Genomic DNA, 25,694 nt, shown 5'->3' on the forward strand with positions numbered 1-25,694 from the left:
TTCTTGGTTTCTCAAGACCTGAATTTGTCCAAGAGAAACCTCTTCACAGCGAGGTCACCTCGTGGTGCGCAGTTTTTGGCCATGGCATAATTGATCCCTACTTCATTGAAGAGGATGGTGTAACTGTGACCTTGAATAGCAAATGCTACATCGAGAATGTGTTGGTTCTGTTCACCCAGGATTTGCATAGGGTGTGTCATGCAAAAACATTCCATGCCATGCACTGGTATTCCAACGAGACAGAGCAACCCATCACACATCACATGGTTCTAGAGCCCATTTATCACAACACTTCCCAGGAGGCTCATTTCAAGGTTCAGAATTCCCATACCCTTCATATTCTCCTGATCCCACATCACTTGATACCTTTGTTTGGGGTATGTTGAAGAATATTTCACCATGACCTGACTTCAAACTTTGATGAATTAAGGGATAAAATTACACGATATGTTCATCAGTTGTCCCAACCTTGTTCTACAAGATGACAGAGAACCTTTGTATGTGCTATGAAACCTGTCTTGAAAGACAAGGTGCCCATTTCGAGCATGTAATCTACCATCGTTAATGCTTTATTCAACCAAGATTCCACCAATAATTGTGGATGTACATATGTGTAAACACGTATTTCTTTGTTAATAAATGTGTTTACTCCATAACATATATCGTTTTAGTATTCAGTGATGTTTTTTTTAATCCATATGTAGTATTCACATTTGAACAGTTGCCTCTATTTCTTTGTAATACTAAATTCTTAAATCATATTTATCGTAAAAAAAAAAATGTAATGTTAATAGGTTTTTATTCATATTCATGAATATAAACTTTTTCCTTTTTTATTAATAAAATAGGAGTACTTTTCTTAACAATGATATTTTTTAAATTTTCTGTAAGTGTGGTTAAAGCGATTACTTATGCTGAACATAGTGTAATGTTACTAATAGTTTTCAATTTTGTTTTATTAAGCAATAATCAACTTTAGTATGTTTGGAATCCCACTTGTTGGAAGTGATATTTGTGGATTTCATTACAATACAACAGTTGAGCTGTGTGCAAGATGGTCTGCTATGGGAGCCTTCTATCCATTCTCTAGAAATCATAATGATTATGATACAATTGTATGTTCTTTCTTTCTTTCATTTTTATGTATTTATTTATTGTTAATTTGTACTGTTTATATTAAATTTTAAACATGATACCGAAAGCCTGAAGTTCTTTTAAGGATCAATCACTGACAGATTTCTTTAATGCTGTAGAATGCCATAAATCATACTATGAAAGTTAAGAGCAAAAAATAATAAAACATGAAAAAATGGTAGAATCCTGCTTTGCATGGATGTTTGTAGATATCTTTAGGTAGTACCTGATTATCATCACTTAATACGAAACTACTTTCCTACTTGATTTAAAAATCGAGACATAAGAAAGACATTATAATAGTAAATAATTTGCAAAGTCATTTCTGTAGAATTTTTCTCTAAAATTCTACAGAAATGACCTAGAATAATCTCTTTAAAATTTTTGAAAATTTTAAAGAGATTATATTGGTCACAAACAGTGTCAGTATGTGTAAATAGAGAGGAAACAGGAGAATCCTGGTGGAGAGAGGAGTTAGACAAGGATGCAAATTATCACCATTATTGTTTAACCTTTATAGTGAACAGATGCTTAGAGAGGCACTTGAGGATGTAGAAGAAGGAATAAAAATAAACGGAAGAATCATTAATAACTTAAGATATGCGGATGATGTAGTGGTGATGGCAGAAAGTGAAAATGGATTATAACAAATTGTTCAAAGAATTGAAAACTCTTGTAAAGAGTACGGACTAAGGATTAACACAAAGAAGACCAAGATAATGATAATGGGCAGAAAAATAGGAGATAATGTAAAGATAAGATATGGAGGAAAGATTTCAATATTTAGGTAGCTGGATCTCAGAGAAAGGAACTTCAGAGTCGGACATTAGAAATAGAATAGGCAAAGCTAAATTGTCATTTATGGAAATGAAGAGAATTTTAATAAACAAAAATATTAAAATAGGTGTTAGAATTGGAATAGTTAAAGCAACAGTTTGGAGTATTGCAAGTTATGGAAGTGAGTCAAGGACACTCAGAAAGAGAGATATGGAAAGAATTAATGCATTGGAAATGTGATGTTATAGAGAGATGGAAAATATTAGCTACACAGAGAGAATATCAAATCAAGAAGTTTTAAGAAGAGTTGGGATGGAAAGAACACTGCTCAAGAATATTATGCAAAGAAAGACCAGATTTGCAGGACATCTTCTGAGAGGTTCTTTGGGACACCTGACAAGAACTATATTACAAGGGAAAGTTGAGGGGGAAGAGAAGACGTCGAAGACCAACTAGAGAGTGGTTCAATGACATTGTGGAATGGACTGGTTTAAGAATGATGGAGGCAACAGACAGAGAGAGAGAAGTGGAGAAGGGCTGCTCATCTGCTGCAACCCTCTTGCTAGAAGATGCTACCAGACGACGACAAAGTCATCATCTTCAGTCTCCTGATATATACCCATAAGGGATGTTTACAATTTATGCAGTGACTTCTGTAATTATTTATTATTATTATTATTATTGCTTATTGGAGGCCTGAAGTGGATTAAGTTCCATGTTTTGGTCTCTAGAACCGAATTTCCAGATTATCTAGCTCATAGCCCACCAACAGGACTAATATCATACTATATTAGTATGATATTAGAAATACTAGAGATTTCAAACTTTCTGTGTAATTATGATTATTATATATATATATATATATATATATATATATATATATATATATATATATGAATATGAATATGATGTGAGTATACACATACGGCAATACCTCAGGTAGTACGGTAACGCATGCCAAAAAGTCTTAAGTACTAACTGCACTGAGTGGAGCATTAATATTAATAATGGGTTTTAACGTAATGCATTCCAAACATTTCTGTTTGTTAGGTCCTTTACTCCCTTTACATTTCCTTTTCTCACTCTGAATTGCTTATCATATTGCTTGTCTTATTTAATGTAGCCCATCTTCCATTCTGTCGATTTGAAAATTGTTATAGTGCATTGCTCATTCTTTACAAAAATGTAAGGGATCTTCTCTAACTGGCAATTTATCAACTGATAATATTGGTATCTGATACTTTTATACTATTATGTGTGTAGTTTCTGCCAATATAATATAGAATTGGGAAGTATCTGATAATTATCATTCATTAGGACAGGAATCTTCAATGCATGGTCCACTGGCCACCTGTGGCCTGCAGAGCTCTTTGCCATGCTGGCCATTTCCCGCTGGCCATTTTGAAAAAAATAACTACTTAACATTAAATCGTGATTAAATAAAAAATAATTTCAATGAAGCCCACTGGCCACTAAGCTATACTGCAGTATTTAGAATTGTAAGATGCTTTCCAGATTCACAAGGAACACTGTGCATGTGATACTTTACATAAAATCCTATAAAAATAAATATTAAATAGACATGCTGCTTCAGCCATCTATCTACCAGCACCAAGTGGTATTAAGTACTAGTACTAATGTTGCAAGTAGATTGCTGAAGCAGCAGCAGTAGTTCGTTCGAGTGCGCTGTCTAGTGCCTTCCAGATACATCTCGAAGGTTCTTGATACTTCATTATTTTTGTATAACTACAAGAGGATCTCATCCTCAGTCAGTCGTGAACAGTGTGATATTCGTGTATAAGCGCACGCAGGTTTATCGTGTCAGCCATAGCCTATTGTGGTTTTATATTGCCAGACTTTCTTCATTAGTGTGAGACATATTCAGCGGATAATAACTATTATACGTTGATTTTGGATCATTTTTTGGGTTCACCTTCCATCACTATGGCATCTATGAGTAAAAAGCGTAAATCAAGTGATTCTTGTTGGGTTTTTAATGAAAAGTTGACCAATTTGTACTTTTTTGTGCTGATCGATGATAAGCCAGTGTATTTAATTTGTCGTGAGTCAGTGTCAGTATCAAAAGAATACAATATAAAACGACACTATGAGACAAAGCATGCATTGCATCCAATTTTGATCACCTTCAAGGGCGGCTTCGTGTGGACAAAGTGAACCGTCTCCAAATTGATTTTAAAATGCCAGCAGGGTACATTTAAAAGGCAGAGGGAAGAGAGCAAAGCATGTGTCAAAGTAAGTTATGTAATAGCTGAAAAAATTGCTAAAAAATGAAGAGCCTTCTTGGACAGAGAGTTTGTGAAAGAGTATCTATCACTGCTGGGGATATTCTGTGCCCAAATAATAAGGAAGTGTTTAAAATACCGAGTTTTTCTGGGGTAACTGTAGCACGACGTGTCGAAGAACTTGCCAATGACATTGAAGGAACTTTAAAAAAAACGGTCGTCCGAATTTACCTCATATTCACTTGTTTTAGATGATAGCACAGGTGTGAAGGATACAGCACAACTGGCTATCTTTGTCCATGGCATTGATCAACAATTTAATGTGACAGAAGAACTGCTAGCGCTTGTTGAGGCTATTCTTGAAGCCGCCAAGGAAACGCTCCAGCGTTTTGACCTTAGCTTAACCAACCTTGAGGGTATGGTAACTGATGGTGCCCCCCTGCTATGGTGGGAAAGAATGAAGGGTTTGTTGTGCTGCTACAGAAAGAACCGGAACTAGAAGGAAAAGATTTCGTCCATTACCACTGTTTAATCCACCAGGAGAATTTGTGCGCAAAAACTATTGGATTTGAGAATGTCATGAAAGTTATTGTGACTGTCATCTACATTATTAGGGCAAGAGGATTGAATCATCATTAATTTCAAGAGTTTTTGTCCCAAGAGTGCGAAGTGGATCACAGTGATGTGGTTTATTATAGTGGTGTGCGTTGGTTGAGCAGAGGGAAGTTCTTAAAAGAGTCTTTGACTTAAGGAGCAAAATACAGCAGTTCATGCAAACCAAGGGGAATCCAATTGTGGAATTTAATGATCTGAAATGGAGACAGACTTTGCCTTTGTGACTGACATCTCGTTGCATATGAATTACCTAAATACGCAGCTACAATCCAAAGATCAACTGGTGCACACTCCGTTTAATCACATCAATGCTTTTGTGGCCAAGCTCAAACTTTGGGAGGCACAACTCCAAAAAAAGACTTAACTCATTTTCAGCTTCTCGCTAAGTCCAACTGTTCGTCTCTTGATGAATACGCTTCAATATTAGCCATGCTGCAAAGTGAGTTCGAAGAGAGATTTGGTGATTTTCATAACCAAAAGTCTTCTTTAGATTTATTTTCAGTGCCATTCAGTGTCAGTGCTGCCAAAATGCCATGCTCCGTACAAATGGAACTGCTTGAACTCCAAAACAACTTCTTTGAGAGAAAAATTATTCAATATGCCCTTGCTTACATTTTACAAAGACTACATTTCTGAGGACGCATTCCCTAATCTTCGCCGGCATGCTTTGAAGATGTGTGCTTTGTTAGGAAGCACATACTTATGTGAGCAGTTCTTCTCCAGAATGAAGTATGTGAAGTCCAAGACAAGAACTCAGATTATGGACCAACATCTCGAGAATACTCTGTGCATAACGACTTCCAACATTGATGCCAACATTGACAAGCTGGGCAAGGAAAAACATTGCCAAGTTGTCCATTGACATTGTAAAAAATGAATGTTTTCTTCATTAAATTATCGTTTTTCAAGTGTTGATTGTATTTACTTATCACGAACCCGACTAAGACCTACGCTCTTAAAGCTGAGTTTGTTTATTTTTATAGGATTTTATGTAAAGTATCAAATGCACAGCGTTCTTTATGAATCTTGGTGAGTTTTCTATAAATGGAAAAAGATAATCTATTTCCTTTTTGCTTGATTTCTATTAGGATATCAAGGAAAGGTACTTTTTTATATGTTTACTTAATTATGCAAAAGTGAAAATGTTAAAAATATTACAGAATTTACTGTTTTAGAGCTTTAAATAAAAATCATCATGAACTTGATAATTTTCCTGTGACATGACAACACATTACTGACTGGCTGAAGTTTTAGAGCTCTGTTCAAAATTTTGATCATCAGTTTCCAAATTTCTTAGACCAGAGTCAATTTTTTCAAATCTTCTAAGTCTTTGTAATGTAAACTTATGGATAGGATTAGGTATCATACTGTATTTTGCATTCTCAAATTCACTTTTCATCTTTCCAGACATTTATGAGGGCACAGACATATACTGTACTGTAAACGTACAGTATATGTCTGTGATTTTAAATAAAACTGATGCAGAATAAAGAGCGAGACAAATTACAAACACTTATTACAACAATTCTTGGTTGTCTAATTCCCCTATGCACTCATGAAGTGATCTGTGCATAGTGATTTTTTTTATGCAATGTATAACAATGTTTTGTGACTCTGAAAAAAAACAAGAAACGATGTTCTTAGAAATTAGTTATTAGTTATTATTAGAAATCATTCACACTAATTAAAAGTTTTATTCTCTGTTGTATGCTGTGATCTCAGTCACTTTGCAATCTTCCATAGAAAGATATCATGGTTGCACCTCCCTTCTGTGGCCCAGCATATCATACAGTCATAATAGAATTTATACTGGTTGTAAAACGAGAAGGTTATAAAGCACGCATCTACTTTATTATGTTTTGATAATTAACTTACTTTCAAAAATTAAATTTTAGATTGCATAAATGTAGAAAATAAATTTAAGATATAATTAGATGCATTATGCTCTATTTGTAGTAATGTAATACATTTAACACTGTCTAATATTATTACTCCATAATGAATTTTAATTTTTTATAATACATAGTCTCTATAAATAAAAATTGTTTTTGTGAAATTTGAAGTTTTGCTAAACTTCAGTGATGATTCATCAAAACTTCATCAAAACTTCAGTCTTGATTAAGTACAAGACACGTGTGCCTACGTACACGTGTCTTGTACTTAAGTTCTTGAAAATGGCAACGTGACGTTGCCGAAATATAGAAATATATTAAAATTTATTTTAATGTATATCCTAGTACGTTGTAATTTCCTTAAATAATATAGCGAAAAGATAATAATATTGGAGTCTTGACAGATAACAAATCAATTTTGAGGAAAATTGTTGATTGGAAGTTAGTTTGCTGTATAACTTTTTCATGTAGTACTATCATAATATCTTGTATACTTCCTGAAGGTACATGTCAGGAATTTGATGATGATGCATGTGGCAGAAACCAATTGCATGTGCAAAGAGAGCAGCAGTGCAACATCAAACCTTTGATATAATGCTGCTGACATGGAAAGATTTGGATTCAAATTCTATCTAGGATATGAAGAAACCTTATAAGATCATGTTATGATTTAATATAATGAAAACAACGCAATGAAAGAATTAAATTTAATTATATTTCAATTTTTCATTGTGCTGTTTTCATTCTATTAAATCTTAATATAATCTTAATAAGGGAGAATACTTTCTTCCTCACATTGCAAACATCACATGAATAATGTTCTGGTCTCTTAGGTTTCTTAGGGCTGAGAAAGCAGTGGAAAAGATTCAGAGGCAAGTGACCAAGACGGTGAGTGGTTTGTGGAATGTTCCCTATGAGGATAGATTGAGGATGTGTGGATTGCAGAAATTGGCTGATAGGAGAAAAAGAGATGATATGATAGAAACATTTAAGTTGCTTAAAGGGTTATATAGGATTAATGCAGGGGAAATGTTATAACAATTAGCTAGAAAGGCCAGACCAAGAGGTCATCCCTGGAAGTTGAATAAAGGTGTGGTTAGTAGGAATATGAGGATTAGATTTTTGTTTGTGGAGTTGTGAATGAGTGGAATGGGTTACCAGAGTCAGTTGTGAGTGCTTTCTCTGTTAATGGGTTCAAGGAAAGGTATAATAGATTGAGTGGAAAGTTTAGGTCTCCTGCAATGAGGCTTCGGACTCCATGGAGGCACCCATACAATAATAATAATAAATGTTCTTCATGCGATGTTTGCATATTTTAAGACAGCGTGTACTATATACTGAAGATAAAAGGAAGCAATATTCTGTAAACAGGAATATTGGATACATATATACAAACTATTGGATACATATAAATGTTGTGGGTGGAAAGTCAATTTCTTAAAAACCAAGTATCTAGTAGTTGGAGGTAACAGTGCAACAGATCTTGAGTTAGAGGTGGGAACCATAAAATCAGTGGATGATGGAGCCAGCCAATAGACATTACATTTTGAACAGGAGAGGCTTGAGCAGCTATTTGAATCATGAATGGTATTTTATGGAGCCATAAGGCCTCAAGGAAAATTAAGATGTATCAGGTGGTATAGAAACTCTGGATGCAAGTGCATCCATAGGTCAATATACTGGACCTTCACTAATAGTCAAAGAAAACAAGTTATGGAGATGGATTACAGAATATAAGGATCTTGATCAAACTAAAGTTTGACAAACAAAATTATGTTGTTAATCCCTTCAATGTTTGCAAAATTAATTTTCCATTATGCCCACGTGTAACATAATCAGTTCAAACAAGAACTCTTTGCTCTGATTCAAAGTTGCATTCTTCTTCTTTCAAAAAACTCTCTTGAGGGAAAACAATAAACTTGTTCTATCTTGAAAGACTTCAGTGTAAAACTTTTACCATAACCTGCTTTGTAAAATATTCACAAAGAACAGCTTAAGCATAAACTCTGTTGACTTGACATTAGTTTGTTGAGATAATCCTTCCATTTAAAAATGTTTCTATTTCTGTCTCCAGTATATAATACAAAATGTTTTAAAATGTGCAAGCATCACATAAGGAACATTATTAAAGTAGAAATAATAATTTTTCTCAAAAACAATTACAATGTTCTTTCTCCAAATTATGTGATAGCACACTTTAGTATGGACAGCAATAGTAGCCCAATCATTAAAGGATATAACTTTCTCCTAAAACAGTATTACAGTTTATTCATTAAAACAATACTGACAGAATCTTTTTAGATTTGTATCTTCTAGTGGTCAGTCACCAACATCACCACACACACACACACACACACACACACACACACACACACACACACACAAAATTCTATTCCAATCTCAAAGCAATGTCTTCACGTTTATAGTTGTTAATGCGAGTTGTGCTACTTCCTGGTAGTCTGCATGCATTCACTCACTTCCAACTAAACTTGTGGATTTCTCATTTTAAAGTCAGAAAAATAACATGTAAAATACACTCTGAGGTAGGAAAAACAACTTTATTATACAGTTTTTGGTCAATTAAAATAAAATATGCCAAATTCCAGTTGAGGACTGAAATTAAGTGCAGTTCTTAAACATGAAGACTGTCTATTCTGAGCATTATGGCTCCATTGCCATTAAATGATCATTTCTTAGAGCTGATTCTATGAAAAGCCTTTCATATCTGTATTTGCTATGGTGTATTATCCTGGCTTTCTTCTACCGTATTCTATGGTAGGTATCCAGCACATGATCAGCAAGACCAGAGTGGCTGTATTGGTGAAACCAATAATAAGGATAACACACCGTAAAATACACCGATAAAAAAGGATAATACACCGTAGCAAATACAAATATGAAAGGCTTTTCATAGAATCAACTTCAGCTCTAAGAAACGATCCAAACCTCAACAAATTTGGCTGCATGAGACTTCCTCAAATTTGGGAAACCTACATCAGAAGACCTTCAGCCCAGTCGCCCAAGAATACCAACATTGCCCACTAGAGGGCACCATCAGGACTTTAGGAGAAATAACAGCTTCATACTTCTTCCTCACTTATTGTTGTGTTGTGCCTACGTGCACGTGTCTTGTACTTAAGTTCTTGAAAATGGCAACGTGACGTTGCCGAAATATAGAAATATATTAAAATTTATTTTAATGTATATCCTAGTACATTGTAATTTCCTTAAATAATATAGTGAAAATGCATAACCAACGTCTAAGCCTTTCCACAAGAATCCAATATTATTAGATCTTATATTTCTCTCTTCTAAGACACTTTTTACTCCACCTAGACCTTGATCTTCCTCTGGATCTCTCTCTCTCTCTCCTGTCATCTTGGCATCAAACATCTGTTTTGCTAACCTTTCCTCACCCATTCTATTTAAGTGGCCACATCACCTTAGATTAGCTCTGCTGACACATTCATGAATGCTAATAATGTCAAGTTCCTTTCTAATATCTGCATTTTTAACATGATTCTGCCATCGATAACAGTAGTTCACTATCCTAATTTTTCTCAGAGCCTTCATATCTGTGGTCTTTAGTCTTTGATCAAGTACTTTATTTCTAACCAAATGCTCAAATCCATAACTTAAAACTGGTTTGTATATTGTTAGTTTGGTGTTTTGACTAATTTCTCTCTTATTCCATATAAATTTATTCAGCTGGCTACCCACCATACCAACTTTGCTTATTCTGTTGCCTATTTCCAGATTTAGCCTGCTATCTTCACTAAAAACTGTGCCTAAATAGCTGAAATATTTTACTTGTTCCATAGGATCTCCATTCAGAATGCAGCTGAAGTTTTCTATGTTTCTGCCTATTTTCATAGTTTTGGTTTTTTATTGCTGATTTTCATGCCAAATTTGTTACAGCTGTTGTTCAATTTAGTTAGAGAATCCTGGAGACTTGCACTAGACGTGTTTAGGAATACAACATCATCTGCAATTCTAATATCAGACCTAATGACACCTTCTTTCATCTTATGCATCCATATAGATGATGAATAAGAGTGGAGATAATGTGCATCCTTGTCTTATCCCTGATTTTACATCAAACCATCTTCCTGTATTCCCTTCAATTCTAATTGGTGACTGACAACTTAATTATAGACTATGTATTGCTCTGTATAATGTTCCATTCACCACATACACTTCAAATGTTTTGAAAAGCTTTTCTCTTGGACACCTTGTCATATGCCTTTCTCCTGATCTACAAAACTTAAGTATAGATCTTGTCATATTCCCAGAACTAACATCAATAATTCTCTCTCTCTCTCTCTCTTTACCAGATCCATTGAAATGCTGCTATGTGCAGCAGCCACCCAACACCCTTTAACAGTCCAGTTCCAATCTTACAAAATGAGTTTAATCCATTCACAGTACAAATATGCTAAAGTCTTACATCTTACAACCTTCTGTGAGTGGGCTACATAAAAAAAAATTAATTTAAAAAATCTGTCATATCACAGTATTAATTACATTTCTATGAAGTTAAGTTACTTGGCTGTTAAAGCATTGAGCTTAATATGCTGAAGATGAGATGGAAAAAAAACGTAGGAATATCTGAAAATTTAGACTATATTGAAACAATATTAAATTTGAGTAATGGACAAGTAACTTAACTGTATAAAATTCTAATTAATACTGTGATATGGCAGTTTTTTTTTATTTATCTTTTTTATGTGACTTCCATTCACAAAAGGTTGTGAGCCTATGGTATATTAGTACTGTGATTGGGTTAAATGAATAAATCCCATCTACAAAGTTTGCATCTCTTAATTACTTCTGTTCTTCTCACTTATTTTCTGTCTTGCAAAATGAAAAAAGTACTTGCTGTTTCCAGGTGAAAGAAATCCCTGCCACCTCTGTATGATAAGAAATACTAACTCCATCAGTTAAAAAGCCTTTATAAGAGTTGTGACCTAGACAGGATTTAAACCCAGGTCTTTTCGGTCAAAGGCTGTCATCATTGTTAATGACTGAGCTAGTTCTTTTAAATTTCCACTTGCATAGGTTTATTATGGCATAGATAATGAACTAAATATTCTAAAATTATTATATGAATAATAAGGATTGATTTTTCTCTATAGGATCAAGATCCAGTGGCACTTGGACATGTAGTGACTGAAGCTGCAAGACATTCTCTTATGCTTAGGTATATATTCTTGCCTTACCTATACACGCTTTTCTACAGAAGCCACGTTTATGGAGAAACAGTTGCACGTGCTATATTTTATGAGTAAGTAAATTTTTTTATGATTATATCTGTAGTTTAATATTTCTTTTTGAAGTGATAATTCCATTGTGCTCCACTGTGAATACTAAAAGATGAGATGACACCTTTTTGTGGGTACCTTGCTGCTTCAAATGTTATTGAATCTTCAGAGAAATATGCTCCATGTAAGTTAATGGTAATAAAACTAGTTAATTTAACATATCTTCTTCTTTTTTTTTTTTTCATTTAGAAAAACAAGCTTATAGTATAATCAAAATGACCCTGGACAGTCTCTTTTCTTGTTTTCTTTTCAGTGGCATGGTTCATCCTGAAACACATTTAATGTTTATAAATGTTTTATTTATTTTATTTTATTTTTCTGTTTGTGTGACTTTTTTTGTATGTCTGTGATTTTAATTTAGATAATGAAAGATCTGAGATATATGAGAATTATATTTATAGATATGACAGTACATATTTTGCAATTATTGTATAATTATTCTGTGTATGCTTGTTTTCTAGATATCCAAAAGATGAAAATACATATAACATAGACACACAGTTCTTCTGGGGACCAGCTTTAATGATTATTCCAGTTTTGGAGTCTGTGAGTTCACTCTTTTTAGTTATTAAAATACCTTCAATTTTTGTTTGACTCTTAATAAACTTTAGTAACAAATTTTTATAATTTTACTAAAGCTAAATCTTACTATTGTGGCTGTTTTTCATAACATATGAGATGCATTATATATCCATAGCATAATATTAATTTACTTACATGTATTAGTTTTTAAAACTCTGTGGACTGTTTTTTTTTTTTTTCAAAGATAATATAAAGATACTAGTGTAAGATGTTAAATACACATCATCAATTACATCTTTCAAAATGTAAAAAACTGTTAGATAGCTTCAGGTAAAATTCTTCACTGAGATTTCATTAATGTCAAATTTAAGTATCATCATCCATCTGATTTGCATATCCATTTCTGCTAAGTTAAACTGTTTTATATGGGTACATCACCAGTGGTTCAGTATTAAATCTTTATTATTAATATTGTGTGGGTTAATGAATCATTTTCAATGCTTCTTTGAACTCTTAGAAGGCATTTTGATTTGTTGACAAATAATGTTATTTGTATCTCTAGTTGTATGGAAAGTTAAACTAGATTTATGTTTAACTTTTATGCATTTCTTTAATATATTTCTTTCTCCCTATATTCCCCCCCCCCTCCCAAGGAACTGCCTGTCTGGTCTATTTAGATGACTCTGGTTGTTTCTTGTGAGATGGAAATGACAGTTTTAGTATTTGTAACCATTTTTATTAGGATATTGTGTTTTAGTTGTTTGAACTTTGGCCTTTACTTCTCATTGTCACTCAGTATAGCATATATTCTATCCCTCAGGGTGCTAAATGATACCACATTTTCTATGCTGGGTAGTTGGTGCATTATGACATATAGATATCTCCACATTCCTTTTCATTGTGTATACTTCATATTTACATTCATTCTGACTGATTAATATGTTCAAAAAACTTCTTCTATTTCAAGTGTGAAACTGATTTTAGGAGATAGTAGGAGATAAATAGAACAAGCTGTTTCTTGGATCCATGCAGAGGAATAGCTTGTTCAATGTGAAAGTTTAATGCAATTTAAATAAGAAATTCCAGGACAATGCTAATAAAATATTCTTAATTTTGGTGGAAATATACTTTGATTCAACATCATTAAACAGATCACAGTGTGAAACTTTCTTCCATCAGAAGAAAATATTTTAGTTATATCAGTACACAAGAGCTTCAGTTACATAATCAGAAAGAAAAATGAATCACGAATTAAATAATGAATGTAATGTAACGTGTCCTATGTCCAAGCTCTAATAATATTTATCAGTTAGTTAGCATTCAGTGGCAGCCCGTATACATAAGCACTGCAACACTGCAGCACCCCAAGGAAAAAATGAAAAAAATAAATTTTGTTTGTGTTTATAAATAATAACAATGCTTACAACAGTCTATAAATGGTTACAGCTTATATTTTGACATTGATTGAATAGTTAATAATTGGAATTGTTCTATTAATGCTTTAGATTATGAAACAAATGCACTGTAATCTAACGGCAACATTCGTTTGCACTTGTCATTGCACGTTATGTCATTAGATACACTGCCGCTTGGGAAGTGTATCATAAGCTTGTGCGCGTTATTTCTGTGAGATATGAAACATTTATTATTGGTGCCTGTTCGTGGTGAACTATTTTTTGCAAATCTTATCTTATTTTCTTAAAATAACATATAATTATTTAAGTATAAATTCTGGAAAATTCCCATGCTACTCCTCATAAACATTATTAATATAATTAACGGCTATATTAGCCTGTTTTTGTTTAGGAGTGTCGCTTATATTTAATACATTGGCTAACATAACTCAAAAGGGGTATATATATATATATATATATATATATATATATATATATATATATATATATATATATATATATATATATTAGGGCATTATGGGCGAGTATAGAAGGCAATTATGGCAGAATAAATGTGGAAAAATTATATACATACCTTGATTTTGGTTTAAAAGATGCCTTCTAAATCAAAGCTCTTGTTGAAGGGGGGGGGAAGAGAGAAAGAACATGGGGATGTACTTGAGACACGGGAAATAAGTTTGGGAACCCGGGTTACTATTAATAATGTATATTGCCCCAGTTTACACATAAGATTTACACATAAGATTTAGAAGGCATCTTTTAAACCAAAATCAAGGTATGTATATAATTTTTCCACATTTATTCTGCCATAATTGCCTTCTATACTCGCCCATAATGCCCTAATATATATATATATGTATATATATATATACACCCTTTTGAGTTATGTTAGCCAATGTATTAAATATAAGGGACACTGCTAAACAAAAAAAGGCTAATATAGCCGTTAATTATATAATTATTTATTTATTATAGATACAAAGCTGAATTATGATGAGTGTCACTGTTGAAAATATGAAAAGAATTATATTTTTTCAATTATCGTTACATGAAACAAATGCATTGCAATCTAACGCGGATATTCGTTTGCGCTTGTCATTACATGTTACATCATTAGATACACTGCCATCTGGGCAGTGTATCTTATTATTGCGCGCGTTATTTCTGTGAGGTATGGAACATTTATTACTGGTGCATGTGCATGGTGAACTATTTTTTGTTAAAATAATATATAATTATTTATTTATTATAGATACAAGGCTGAATTATGATGAGTGTCACTGTTGAAAATATGAAAAGAATTATATTTTTTTCAATTATCGTTACACAAAACAAATACACTGCGATCTAACGCTGATATTCGTTTGCGCTTGTCATTGCTATTGATACGAAACTTTTATTATTGGTGTTTGTTCGTGGTGAGGATGAAATATTTTTAATAAAGAAATTTTTTAATATGTAAATTTATTTATTAATAAATTAACGAATTTAGTTACTGATTAAGAAAAAAAAAGTTTTTTTTGTTGTTTTTTTTTTATGCAGCACCCCTACTTAAAATTTTCACCAGCCGCCACTGTTAGCATTGTCAGAAAAATTTATAAAGTAAATTTAATAAAATAAGTTAAAGATGACAAGAAATCATGTTTCATCCTTTATCCAAGTGTAAGCAAACAAAGTTTGCATGTGAAGTAACTTCACACCTGGGCTACTACTATATAGAGGCTAATGACTTCACATCATTTGCCTTAGTATCCCATAATGCAAGGCACATATCCTTACAGACATTATACATGTCTATAAAGGATGGATAAAGGATGAAACCAAGGATGAAACCATACTTGGATAAAGGATGAAACCAAGAACATAATTTCTTATCATCTTTAACTTATAGTAGAACCGAGTGAAAAAACTTTCAATAAATTTAATAAAGTCAGTATTAAGATAATTATTGCATACTAGTTGCAAAAGCAGGTAAATAAAACACTGTATTTCAAATGATACAGTGACACTATTTTTAAAATTATACTCCCCCCCTTCCCTGTTTTTTCAGGGTGTTGAAGAAGTGACAGGTTACCTGCCCTGTGATATGTGGTATTATCTCAATGGAACAGAAATTAGCAGCACTGGAGCCAGTTACACTTTCAGTTCTCCTTTGACTTCTATCAGTGGAGTTGCCCGTGGTGGTTATATTATTCCTGTACATCTACCAGAAAATGCAACTACTACTACAGAGATGTGAGTTCCAAGTACAGAAAAGTTTTCTTTCTCTGTGTTCTACTTGGCTTAATTCTGATGAAAACAAAATATAATTTCACATGTACAGTAGTAGACTTTAGTTATATTCATAAAGTTAACCGATAAGAAGCATGCAACTGTCTCCAAATAAATATTTTTATATGAAAGTAGCATTATAGATTTGAATAATATATTAGCAGATGTTTTTGATGTAATGTGACTAATCCTTCTGCATATGCAAAAAGCATAATGGATCACATATTATGTGTTTTTCCTATTTCCATATTATGTGGTTTTATGTATATTAACATTTTGACACAATCCCATTATAGATAATCATCATCATTAAATTCCTGCCATGTACCCTCAAGGGGTGTACAGGATACGATAGTACTACATGAAAAATTTACTTCATTACTAACTTCCTATCTACAATTTTCCTCCAAATCAGTCTCTTACTTGTCAAGACTCCAACATTACCAGATCTTATATTTCTATCGTCTAAGGAACTTTGTACCGTATCAATACACCTATATCTTGGTCTTCCTCTGGGTTGTTTTCCTGCCAACTTGGCAGAGAGCACTTGTTTTGCTAATCTTTCCTCGCTCATTCTGTTTAAGTGACCATACCACCTGATAACGCTTTGATAACGCATTCCTGGATGCTGACAATGTCAAGTTCTATCCTAATATTCTCGTTTTTAATATGATATTGCCATTGATGCCACCTGTTCACACCTTTAATTTTTCTCAGGACTCTCATATCTGCAGTCTCTAGTCTTTGGTCAAGTGTTTTACTTCTGACCCAGCTCTCAGATCCATAAGTTAAAACTGGTTTGAACACTGTCTTGATTACAGCTAATTTAGTGTTCTGACTAATTTCTCTCTTATTCCATATGAATTTATTCAATTAGACTTCCTACCATACCAGCTTTGTTGATTCTGTTGTCTATTTCCATATTTAATTTACCATCTTCACTAAAAATCGTGCCCAAGTAGCTGAAATGTTTTACTTGTTCCATAGGTTCTCCATTCACCATGCAGTCGATATTTTCAATGCTTCTGCCTATTTTCATTGTCTTTGTCTTTTTAATGCTGAGCTTCATATTATATATATATATATTACAACAGTTATTCAATTTAGCCAGAGAATCTTGCCGATTTTTAGCGGATTTATTTAGAAGTATAACATTGTCTGCATAAAGCAAAGAGCTGACATTAACATCTCCAATTTTGATATCCTGTTTAATACCACTTCATAATGTGATCCATATAGATAATTAATAACAGAGGGGATAATGTACATCCTTGTCTCACACCAGATTTAACATTAAACCATCTTCTGGTACTTCCTTCAATTCTAACTGTTGACTTACAACTCAAATAAAGACTAAGTATTGCTTGATATAATGCCCCATTGACACCATATAACTGTAGCGTATTGAATAGCTTCTCTCTTGGCACCTTGTCATATGCCTTTTCCAAATCGACAAAACTTAAATACAGATCTTTGTTATATTCCCATATTTTCTCAACTATTTGTCGTAAAGTGAAGATCTGATCCTGACAGCTTCTATTTTGCCTGAATCCAGCTTGTTCTTCACCAAGCTTTTCTTCCACAATTCTTCTCAACCGTTTCTCAAGTATACTTGCATATATCTTACCAGGAACACTCAATAGGGATATACCTCTGTAATTCTGACATTCAGTTTTATTTCCCTTTTTATATATGGGTACTATGAGAGCTCTACTCCAATCATCAGGAATTCGTCCCTCTGTCCAGGCTTTCAGAACTATGCAGTGCAGCCATTGTAAGACTCTTATACCACCATACTTCAGTATTTCTGATCGAATATCGTCTACTCCTGCTGCCTTTCCACATTTCAAGACTTTGATGGCTTTTTCTACTTTAAGTATGGATATGTATTCCTGACTGCATGCCTGGTCAGTGTTTTTTTATCACTGTGCTGTCATCACTGCTTGTTTCATTTAGCAAATTTTCAAAGTAATTACTCCATACTTCAATGATATCTTTTTCTCCCGTTTTCATTTTACCTTTATCATCTCTAACTCCTTTTACAGCACTCTTTCCTCCATTCCTAAGCTTCTTCAACAACCTCCAGAATATTTTGCCATCTTCTTGATATTTATTTTCTATGTTCTTGCCAAAGTCCTCCCATGACTTTTGTTTAGCTAGTTTTACACAGTGTTTAGCTTTCTTACATTTGTCTCTGTATTCTCTATGAGCAAAAGCTGACTTATTTGCCAGGAACTTTTGCTATGCTTTCTTCTTTTCCTTAACTGCCTCTTTAACTTACTGTGTCCACCATGGAGTTCTAATTTTTCTATCCTTGCAGACTACTTCACCACATGCCTCTTTAGCTGAATCAATCAGGATTTTCTTCAAGGTTTGGTTCCTGTTCTCAAACTCTTTCATTTTTCCTTCAATGATCTTTATGTATTTTAGTCTACAGTTCACATCTGAGAGCTGCTCAACTTTTATTCACTTTAAAGCTTTCTTACATGTTCTTCTTTTCAATATGAAATTCAATTTTATTCTGCTCAAGACTAAATGGTGATCACTTCTAATTTCAAATCCTCTGTACACTCTGGTGTCCTGCACCAGTGGGAAAACATCACTATCAACAATAACATAGTCAATGAGACTTTTCTTATTCCTTGCCTCTTTTCTCCATGTGAATTTGGTTTATGTTGGAACATTGTGTTTTATGTTGGAACAGGTAGGTCTAGGGGAAGTGGTTGGTTTTTGGTAGAGCGGCACTTCCCCTAGACCTACCTGGTGTATACCAGGTCCCTTGCAGCTGCAGATTGTCCTACTTTGGCCAAACAGGCAGAACAACAAATATCAGGATTTCAGAACACAAAGACTACATCCGGTTTCACCAGTACAGCCGCTCTGGGCTGGCAGACCATGCCTTAGATACCCACCGTAGAATTCGTTGGAAGAAAACAAAAATTATACACTGCAGCAAGTTTAAATACGAAAGATTATTCAAGGAATCTTCAGCAGCTCTAAAAAACGTTCCTAACCTCAACAAATTTGGGTGCATGAAACTATTCCAAATTTGGGAGACCTACATTTTGAGAACTTCAACCCAACTGCCAAGACAACCAAATTAGCCCACCAGAGGGCACCATTAGGACTTTAGGAACAATATTAGTTTCTTGCTTTCTTCCTCATTTGCTTTTGTTAGTGCCTGCGTGCACATACCATATCTTTATGTTTCTGAAGATGGCAGCGTGACGTTGCCGAAATATAGAAGTGATTTATTAAAGTTATCTTTAATTAATATACTTTATATGCATTGTTAATTCTGTAAACTAATTACCACTTAAGTATGACCAACGTATAAGCCTTGCTACTAGAATTATATCACACATTCAATCTTGATTAATTTCAGCAATATGAACTATATCAAGTTCTCCAGAAACAAGCTTCGCTAATTCACATGAGGCCTAGAAAAGATATCCTTACCGTTATAAACAGTATAGCTTCCTCATTATCAAGAATCCTAGAAACACTATTTAAATTAAGGGGATATTAAATCCCACATTGTTTTAAAACCGAATAAGAAACTCAAAGATTGGAATCAGAGAGTTTCATGCCGAATATAGTAAACTATAAAGTATCGCCGATCACTAGCATGAACTAATGCAAGTGACCCTAGTGCATAGTACAATACCGGACAACTCGTAGCAAAGGTGGTAAAGTTCTGATCGCTATTCTTAGGTATTTTCCATAATGTAAAAACACATTTAAATAATTTAAATAATGTTTACATCACCGAAATGAAGCTTATTAGCTTTTTATATTTAAGTATTCTAGAAACACTCCTTGGCTCTTGAATACTTTCAAGAACCAAGGAGTTCTTGAAAGTATTCAAGTGAACACTTTGAGAGCACACAAATATTATAGAATCCTTGGTTTCAATAACTGATTAGTTAACTCGGGAGAATTTATCTTCTTGCTCGTAATTGCCTACATTTAAATATTTCTTACTCATTCTTATTATCCTTTCGTCCAACGCTATCCTTCTGCGAGGCGATAGGCATTTATAAAAGAATGAGAACTCGAAGAAAGATAAGTCAAAATATAGAGCAGTTCCCAGTCCTTCCTACTCCATTCAACCCCAGGTTATTTTTCTCTTTTTACTCTGTTCTTCTTTTTCCTGTATTGCTCATGACATCCTACTCTCCTTTCCCGCCAAAATCTGGTCCTAACTGGTTTTATTGATTCCGAATTGGCTTCTTGTATACTATACAGTAACTCACGCTAAAGCATGCGCTGGCTAAAAATAACATAATTTCTCACGACAACCAATCAAGTCTTATTTTGAAGAATTACTTGGATACATTACATTTTACTGATAGCATAATAAGATTGCATATTTTACTCTGTTTTAGTAATATTAATTTCATAATAATAAGCGATATTTAATACACAGTTTTCACAATTGCACTTCATCTCAAAATAATAAATGAAAAAATAAATATTAATAAACATAACTTGAAAGAAATCATATAAATAGCATACTATTAATAAGAGATTATTAGTCTAATGAGCAAATTTGGCTTAGGGAATGGCAGATTATGTTGGACTCTGAATGAAGTATTAATAATTTCCAATTCTCCTCATTCAGAATCCAACACCTTGCATTTATTAACATTAAAACTGCAACTCCACTCATTTGTCCAAGCTAAAAGTCTGTTCAAATCTTCCTGTACAGAATTAACATCAGCACTACTCCTGATAATTCTACCTAACTTTGCATCATTGGCAAGCATTTGAAGATCCCCACTCAATCCACATGAAATATCATTAACAAACAAGTTAAACAGTAGGGGCCCAAGAACAGAACCCTGAGGTATGCCACAGGTCATCTTCCTTTTCTGAGACATGGCTTCATTTTGCACAACTTGCTGGTATTTTTCAGAGCCAATCTCCAATCCATCTAACCAATATATTATTTATTCTTTTCCTCTGCAGCATGTGCACCAACTTATCATGTGGTAATCTATCAAATGCTTTTGCAAAGTCAAAGAATATCACTGTACATGATTCTTCCTTATCATAAAACATAAGCAGATTGGTAAAAACAAAACCTGCCCTTCACAAAACCATGCTGACCATCATAGAGAATGTTATGTTCATTATCCTAATCCTGTATTCTAGTTCTAACCAATATTTCCAACACTTTGATCACAACTGCAAATGTACAGACTGGTCTGTAATTGGAAATTTCTGTTCTTGAACCATGCTTGCAGAAAAGTATTATTTTGCCTTCTTTCTGCTCCTTAGTAACCTTCCCCACTGCAAGACTTTAATTAAATAAGCAGGACAAGGGATTGGCTAATTCTTTTGCACATTCTTTAAAAATATGTGGTTATATGTCATCCATTCCCACAGCCTTATTAACATCTAACCCGAGCAACACTTGATCACCTCTGATTATCTCACCATAATTAGTTTTTCTCTTGCTTGCTACATAAAATTTTTGCAGAAAAAAATCCCTTGGATTAGCTTTGACCTGAATGGCCAATCTCCTGTCATTTCTACTTTCTTTCTTTTTTTTTTTTTTAACCATGCTTGTCACTTTTCTGGCCTGCACTTTATATTCTTCATGCATCTGTTCACTACAAACTGTCTCGTACTTCATAACAATTTCTTTTGTAACACTGCTTGTTTGGTTTTGCTATTCATCCATCTTACTCCTGCTGTATTTATTTGCTTAACTGTTGGTATGCAGTTATACATTGTTTGTGTTAGATACTGTCATATCATTTCCCGTGTGCATTGTCAACATCTTTTTTATACAATTCTTCAACCCAGTGTATTGATGCTACTTGACTACGGAGCTTCTGATAATCACCCATCTTATAGTTCCACATATAGACCTTCTTGATAACAACTTTTTCCTGTTTGTCTACCTTCCAAACCAATACCTCATGATCATTTTCACCAACAGGTGGCAGTGTTGATAACTCATTCACAACCACATCCTGTGAGAATATCACCAAATATAACACAAATAAACCTCATGTTGCTTCCATCACATACTGAAACTCAACAAATTCACTCTTCTTTCCAATCCACATTCCTATAATTAAAATCTCCCATTAGGATAATCTTCCTTTTACTTGCCCAACTAATTTGTCTAAGCATTTCACAATCGATGCTTTCCACATTCCCTAACCTGTAACATCATCCTACTAGATGAACTATTATACTAATTTCAACTTCACACCAAACACCTTCAAAATCTGCACATGTACTACTATTTTCCACTTCGACTCTTGAAGGACACAATTCCTCTGCTACAATTAACAGTACTCCCCCTCCTCTCTTCATCTTCCTATCCTTTGGGAAAATTCTATATCCCACCATTTCAAGTCCTGATCATATATCATCCTCAGTCAACCAAGTTTCACTTATGCCAATTATCTTTGTGCATACTGATTCATCAATGCTACAAACTCAGCCCTTTTATTTCTGATACTTCATACATTAGTATACAAGCATAACAATTCTCCACTCTTTGAGGCCATCCCATCAACTCAGTCACTTTTTTACTCTTTCTCTCTCTCTCTCTCTCTGCTATAGTGCACTTCTCCTCATCCTGTGACTCTGATATAAACAACTTTACATAACATCAACTAAAATAAAAACACCAAAGAAAGAGCCTATAGCAAATTCAACAACTTTTGTATTATTAAGTGATGCAAGATAAGGGAAGACTTTTTTCTGACTGCATTTGCTATGATGTATGTAACAGAAATTTTTCTGCTTTGGCCAGCTGAATTATCGAAGCAAAACCAAATATTTAGTGCATCCCTAGTTATATATAATACATAAAATATCCATTCAAAATTTTTAAAAATTAGTTGAATGTTTAAGGGTCGCACTGGTATTTAGAAATTTACATATCGAAGTAGCATAATAAGCAAACCACAACTTTTCATATTTGCAATCTGAACATATTTAACAAGTCTTCTTTTGAATTTTCAAACTTCTTTTCTCTACACATATTTGCATAATCATAACAACGTTGTTAAAAAGTCTTCAATAAAAATGGCAAGCACATTTGCGAATGGCGTTGCTACCCAGAAGACAACAAAAATATAGCTTATTGGACAGATGTCACTTACTTTGCTCCGCTCAAAACTCCCTTCCGCAAAAGAAGTCATAGTATAGTATTTTCATTACAAAAAGGTAATTAAACTGACAACAAGGGAAGCATCCCATCGCACAGCCTGGAATGTTTTGGTGATCTGAGAAGAGGCAAGAATACCTACAAATTTGAAAAGTATGTGAAGAAGTTGAAGGTATATTTAGAGAATGCTAAAATCTTGGAAAGAGCAAGAACAAGATGAAGAAAGATCAGAAAGGAATCTTGAACTCTTAGGCTCCATGTTAAAGCCTGGTTCCAAGCTCCATCTGCTGTGTCTGCCACAAGGAATGACTTGCAGTTCCTGATGGACATTTACCTGTACAAGGAAGTAAATGTAGTGATCATGAATGCTGCACTCTGAAAATTCCTAGAGCACCTTTGGTACCTTTCAGAGGAATTGATTGCATTTGCTATTGATGGAAGTTTTTTCACTTGGCTATGCTACCAATTATATATTGGTTTAATCCTTTATCCAAGTGTAAGCAAACAAAGTTTGTGCCTGAAGTATTTTCAGGACTGGGGCAACTCATGGCAAAGGTGGTATAACTTCTCATCACTTGCCTTAGTATCCCATAATGCAAAGCACATCTCCTTACTTAATGCATAGCATTATACCTTGTATAATGCTATGCATTAAGAGAAGGGTCGACAGTTTCTTTTGAGACAAAGTGAAAGGTCAAAGCTTTGAAGAAGTCCAGAGAAGGTAGTCAAATGGAATGGAAAATACACTGGCTACAGTAGACACAGCTGTAATCATTTCTATTCACCTGGAAGGCTTTGTGACATCGAACACTCTGTGGTTCTTCTCTGTCACTTCCCACTGATTTCCTGAACAAGAATGCAGCTGACTGGAATGTACCATGCAGAAGGTGGCGTGACCCTGATGGATGAATACAACAAACTGCACATCAGTGATGATGACTAGAAACAGTTTCTTTTCTTGGTCATGACTACAGGAAGTACCCTGGCCACAAGAAAGCAATGCTTCTAAAATAACATCAGCAGAATCAGTTATTTAAGAATTTCTAAACTTTTTATTAATCTGTTTAAATAATCATTTACTAGACATTGACTAGAGACACATATTAGACATAGTGTAATGTTAAGTAACAGCTTCACACATCTAAGAGAAAACTAAATAGAATTTATTACTGTTAAAAACGTTTAATTTTCTTGACTAAAAAGCTCTGGAAAAACTTTTATTGGGATTATATTGATCAAGTGTATATAATAAACAACTAAGTTATACCATCTAGTTTCACCAACTAAGTCTGTTGGCATCTTCAGGGTACATAACTGATGTAAGGCACTAAAAAGTAAAAAACTGTTACAAACTAAAATCAACCGATTCCAATTAGGGTCTTCCAAATCACGGGCAAGATATCTTGCCCGTGATCTGGAAGACCCTTATCAGATCCTTCAACTTGCCAGAACTGAATTATAGTGCCAACTATAGAACATTCCTAAATAACAACACGTGAGATCATCCACGCTCTATGAATGTATTGTATGCGCTCTGTTCTTTGTTTAATATAATTGGAATCGGTTGATTTTAGTTTGTAACAGTTTTTTACTTTTTAGTGCCTTACATCAGTTATGTACCCTGAAGATGCCAACAGACTTAGTTGGTGAAACTAGTTGGTATTACTTAGTTGTTTATTATATACACTTGATCAATATAATCCCAATAAAAGTTTTTCCAGAATTTATTACTCTTATATATTTCAGTCAATATGTCATGAGCTTCATCCAAGAACAAGACAAAAGAATTGGCTACAACATTTAAATTATGAACACAATAACTTGTTCTTGTATTCACAATTTAAATGTTGTAGCCAGTTCTGCCTTGCACACACACACACACACACACACACACACACACACGTTATTTTTTAATACACATAGCATTGCAATATCTGTAGCAGATCAGTGTTATGGCTGGGCAGGTAGATATTTAATATTTTTTTCAGAGTCTAGCACTGAAGTCTCCAGTGTTTGATATGTTTTTTTTTGAATAATATTTGTATATTTTATTGACTCTGAAGCTTTCATTATTATTTCTCAGCTTTCATTATTTTTAAAACTTTTATTCATATTTTACTTTTCAATATGAAGCTCATTTATACCCATTTCAAACCACTGTATGTTCTGAAATAACATGAAGATATTGCTATCAATAATAATATAGTCAATGATACATTTTTTTATTGTCTTCCTTGTCCATGTGAATTTGTGCACATATTTGTTTTGGAACATGGTATTAGTATTGATTAGTTCACAACAGAAATTTAGTGGGTACCATTATTAATAGCTTTGCTCTTTCTCGAAGTTTTCCCAAAACATTTCTATAT

At 33.7% G+C, this 25,694-nt stretch overlaps 1 protein-coding gene across 3 annotated transcripts in view; it reads left to right on the plus strand.

The window, feature by feature from the left end:
• Positions 1 to 25,694, plus strand: part of LOC150097208 (lysosomal alpha-glucosidase-like) — a 139,507-nt gene that overhangs the window by 88,763 nt on the left and 25,050 nt on the right. For all 3 annotated transcript variants that reach the window (XM_090407491.1, XM_090407492.1, XM_090407493.1), the window contains exons 11-14: positions 964 to 1,115; positions 11,797 to 11,945; positions 12,444 to 12,528; positions 15,970 to 16,154. In XM_090407491.1, coding sequence (XP_090263617.1) covers positions 964 to 1,115; positions 11,797 to 11,945; positions 12,444 to 12,528; positions 15,970 to 16,154 — 571 coding nt within the window. The remainder of the gene's footprint in view (positions 1 to 963; positions 1,116 to 11,796; positions 11,946 to 12,443; positions 12,529 to 15,969; positions 16,155 to 25,694) is intronic.

This window comes from Typopeltis vanoorti, chromosome 17 (genome assembly GCF_054136105.1).
Source record: "Typopeltis vanoorti isolate ZY-2024b chromosome 17, IOZ_Tvanoo_1.0, whole genome shotgun sequence".
In the NCBI taxonomy this organism is placed as follows: Eukaryota; Metazoa; Arthropoda; class Arachnida; order Uropygi; family Thelyphonidae; genus Typopeltis; species Typopeltis vanoorti.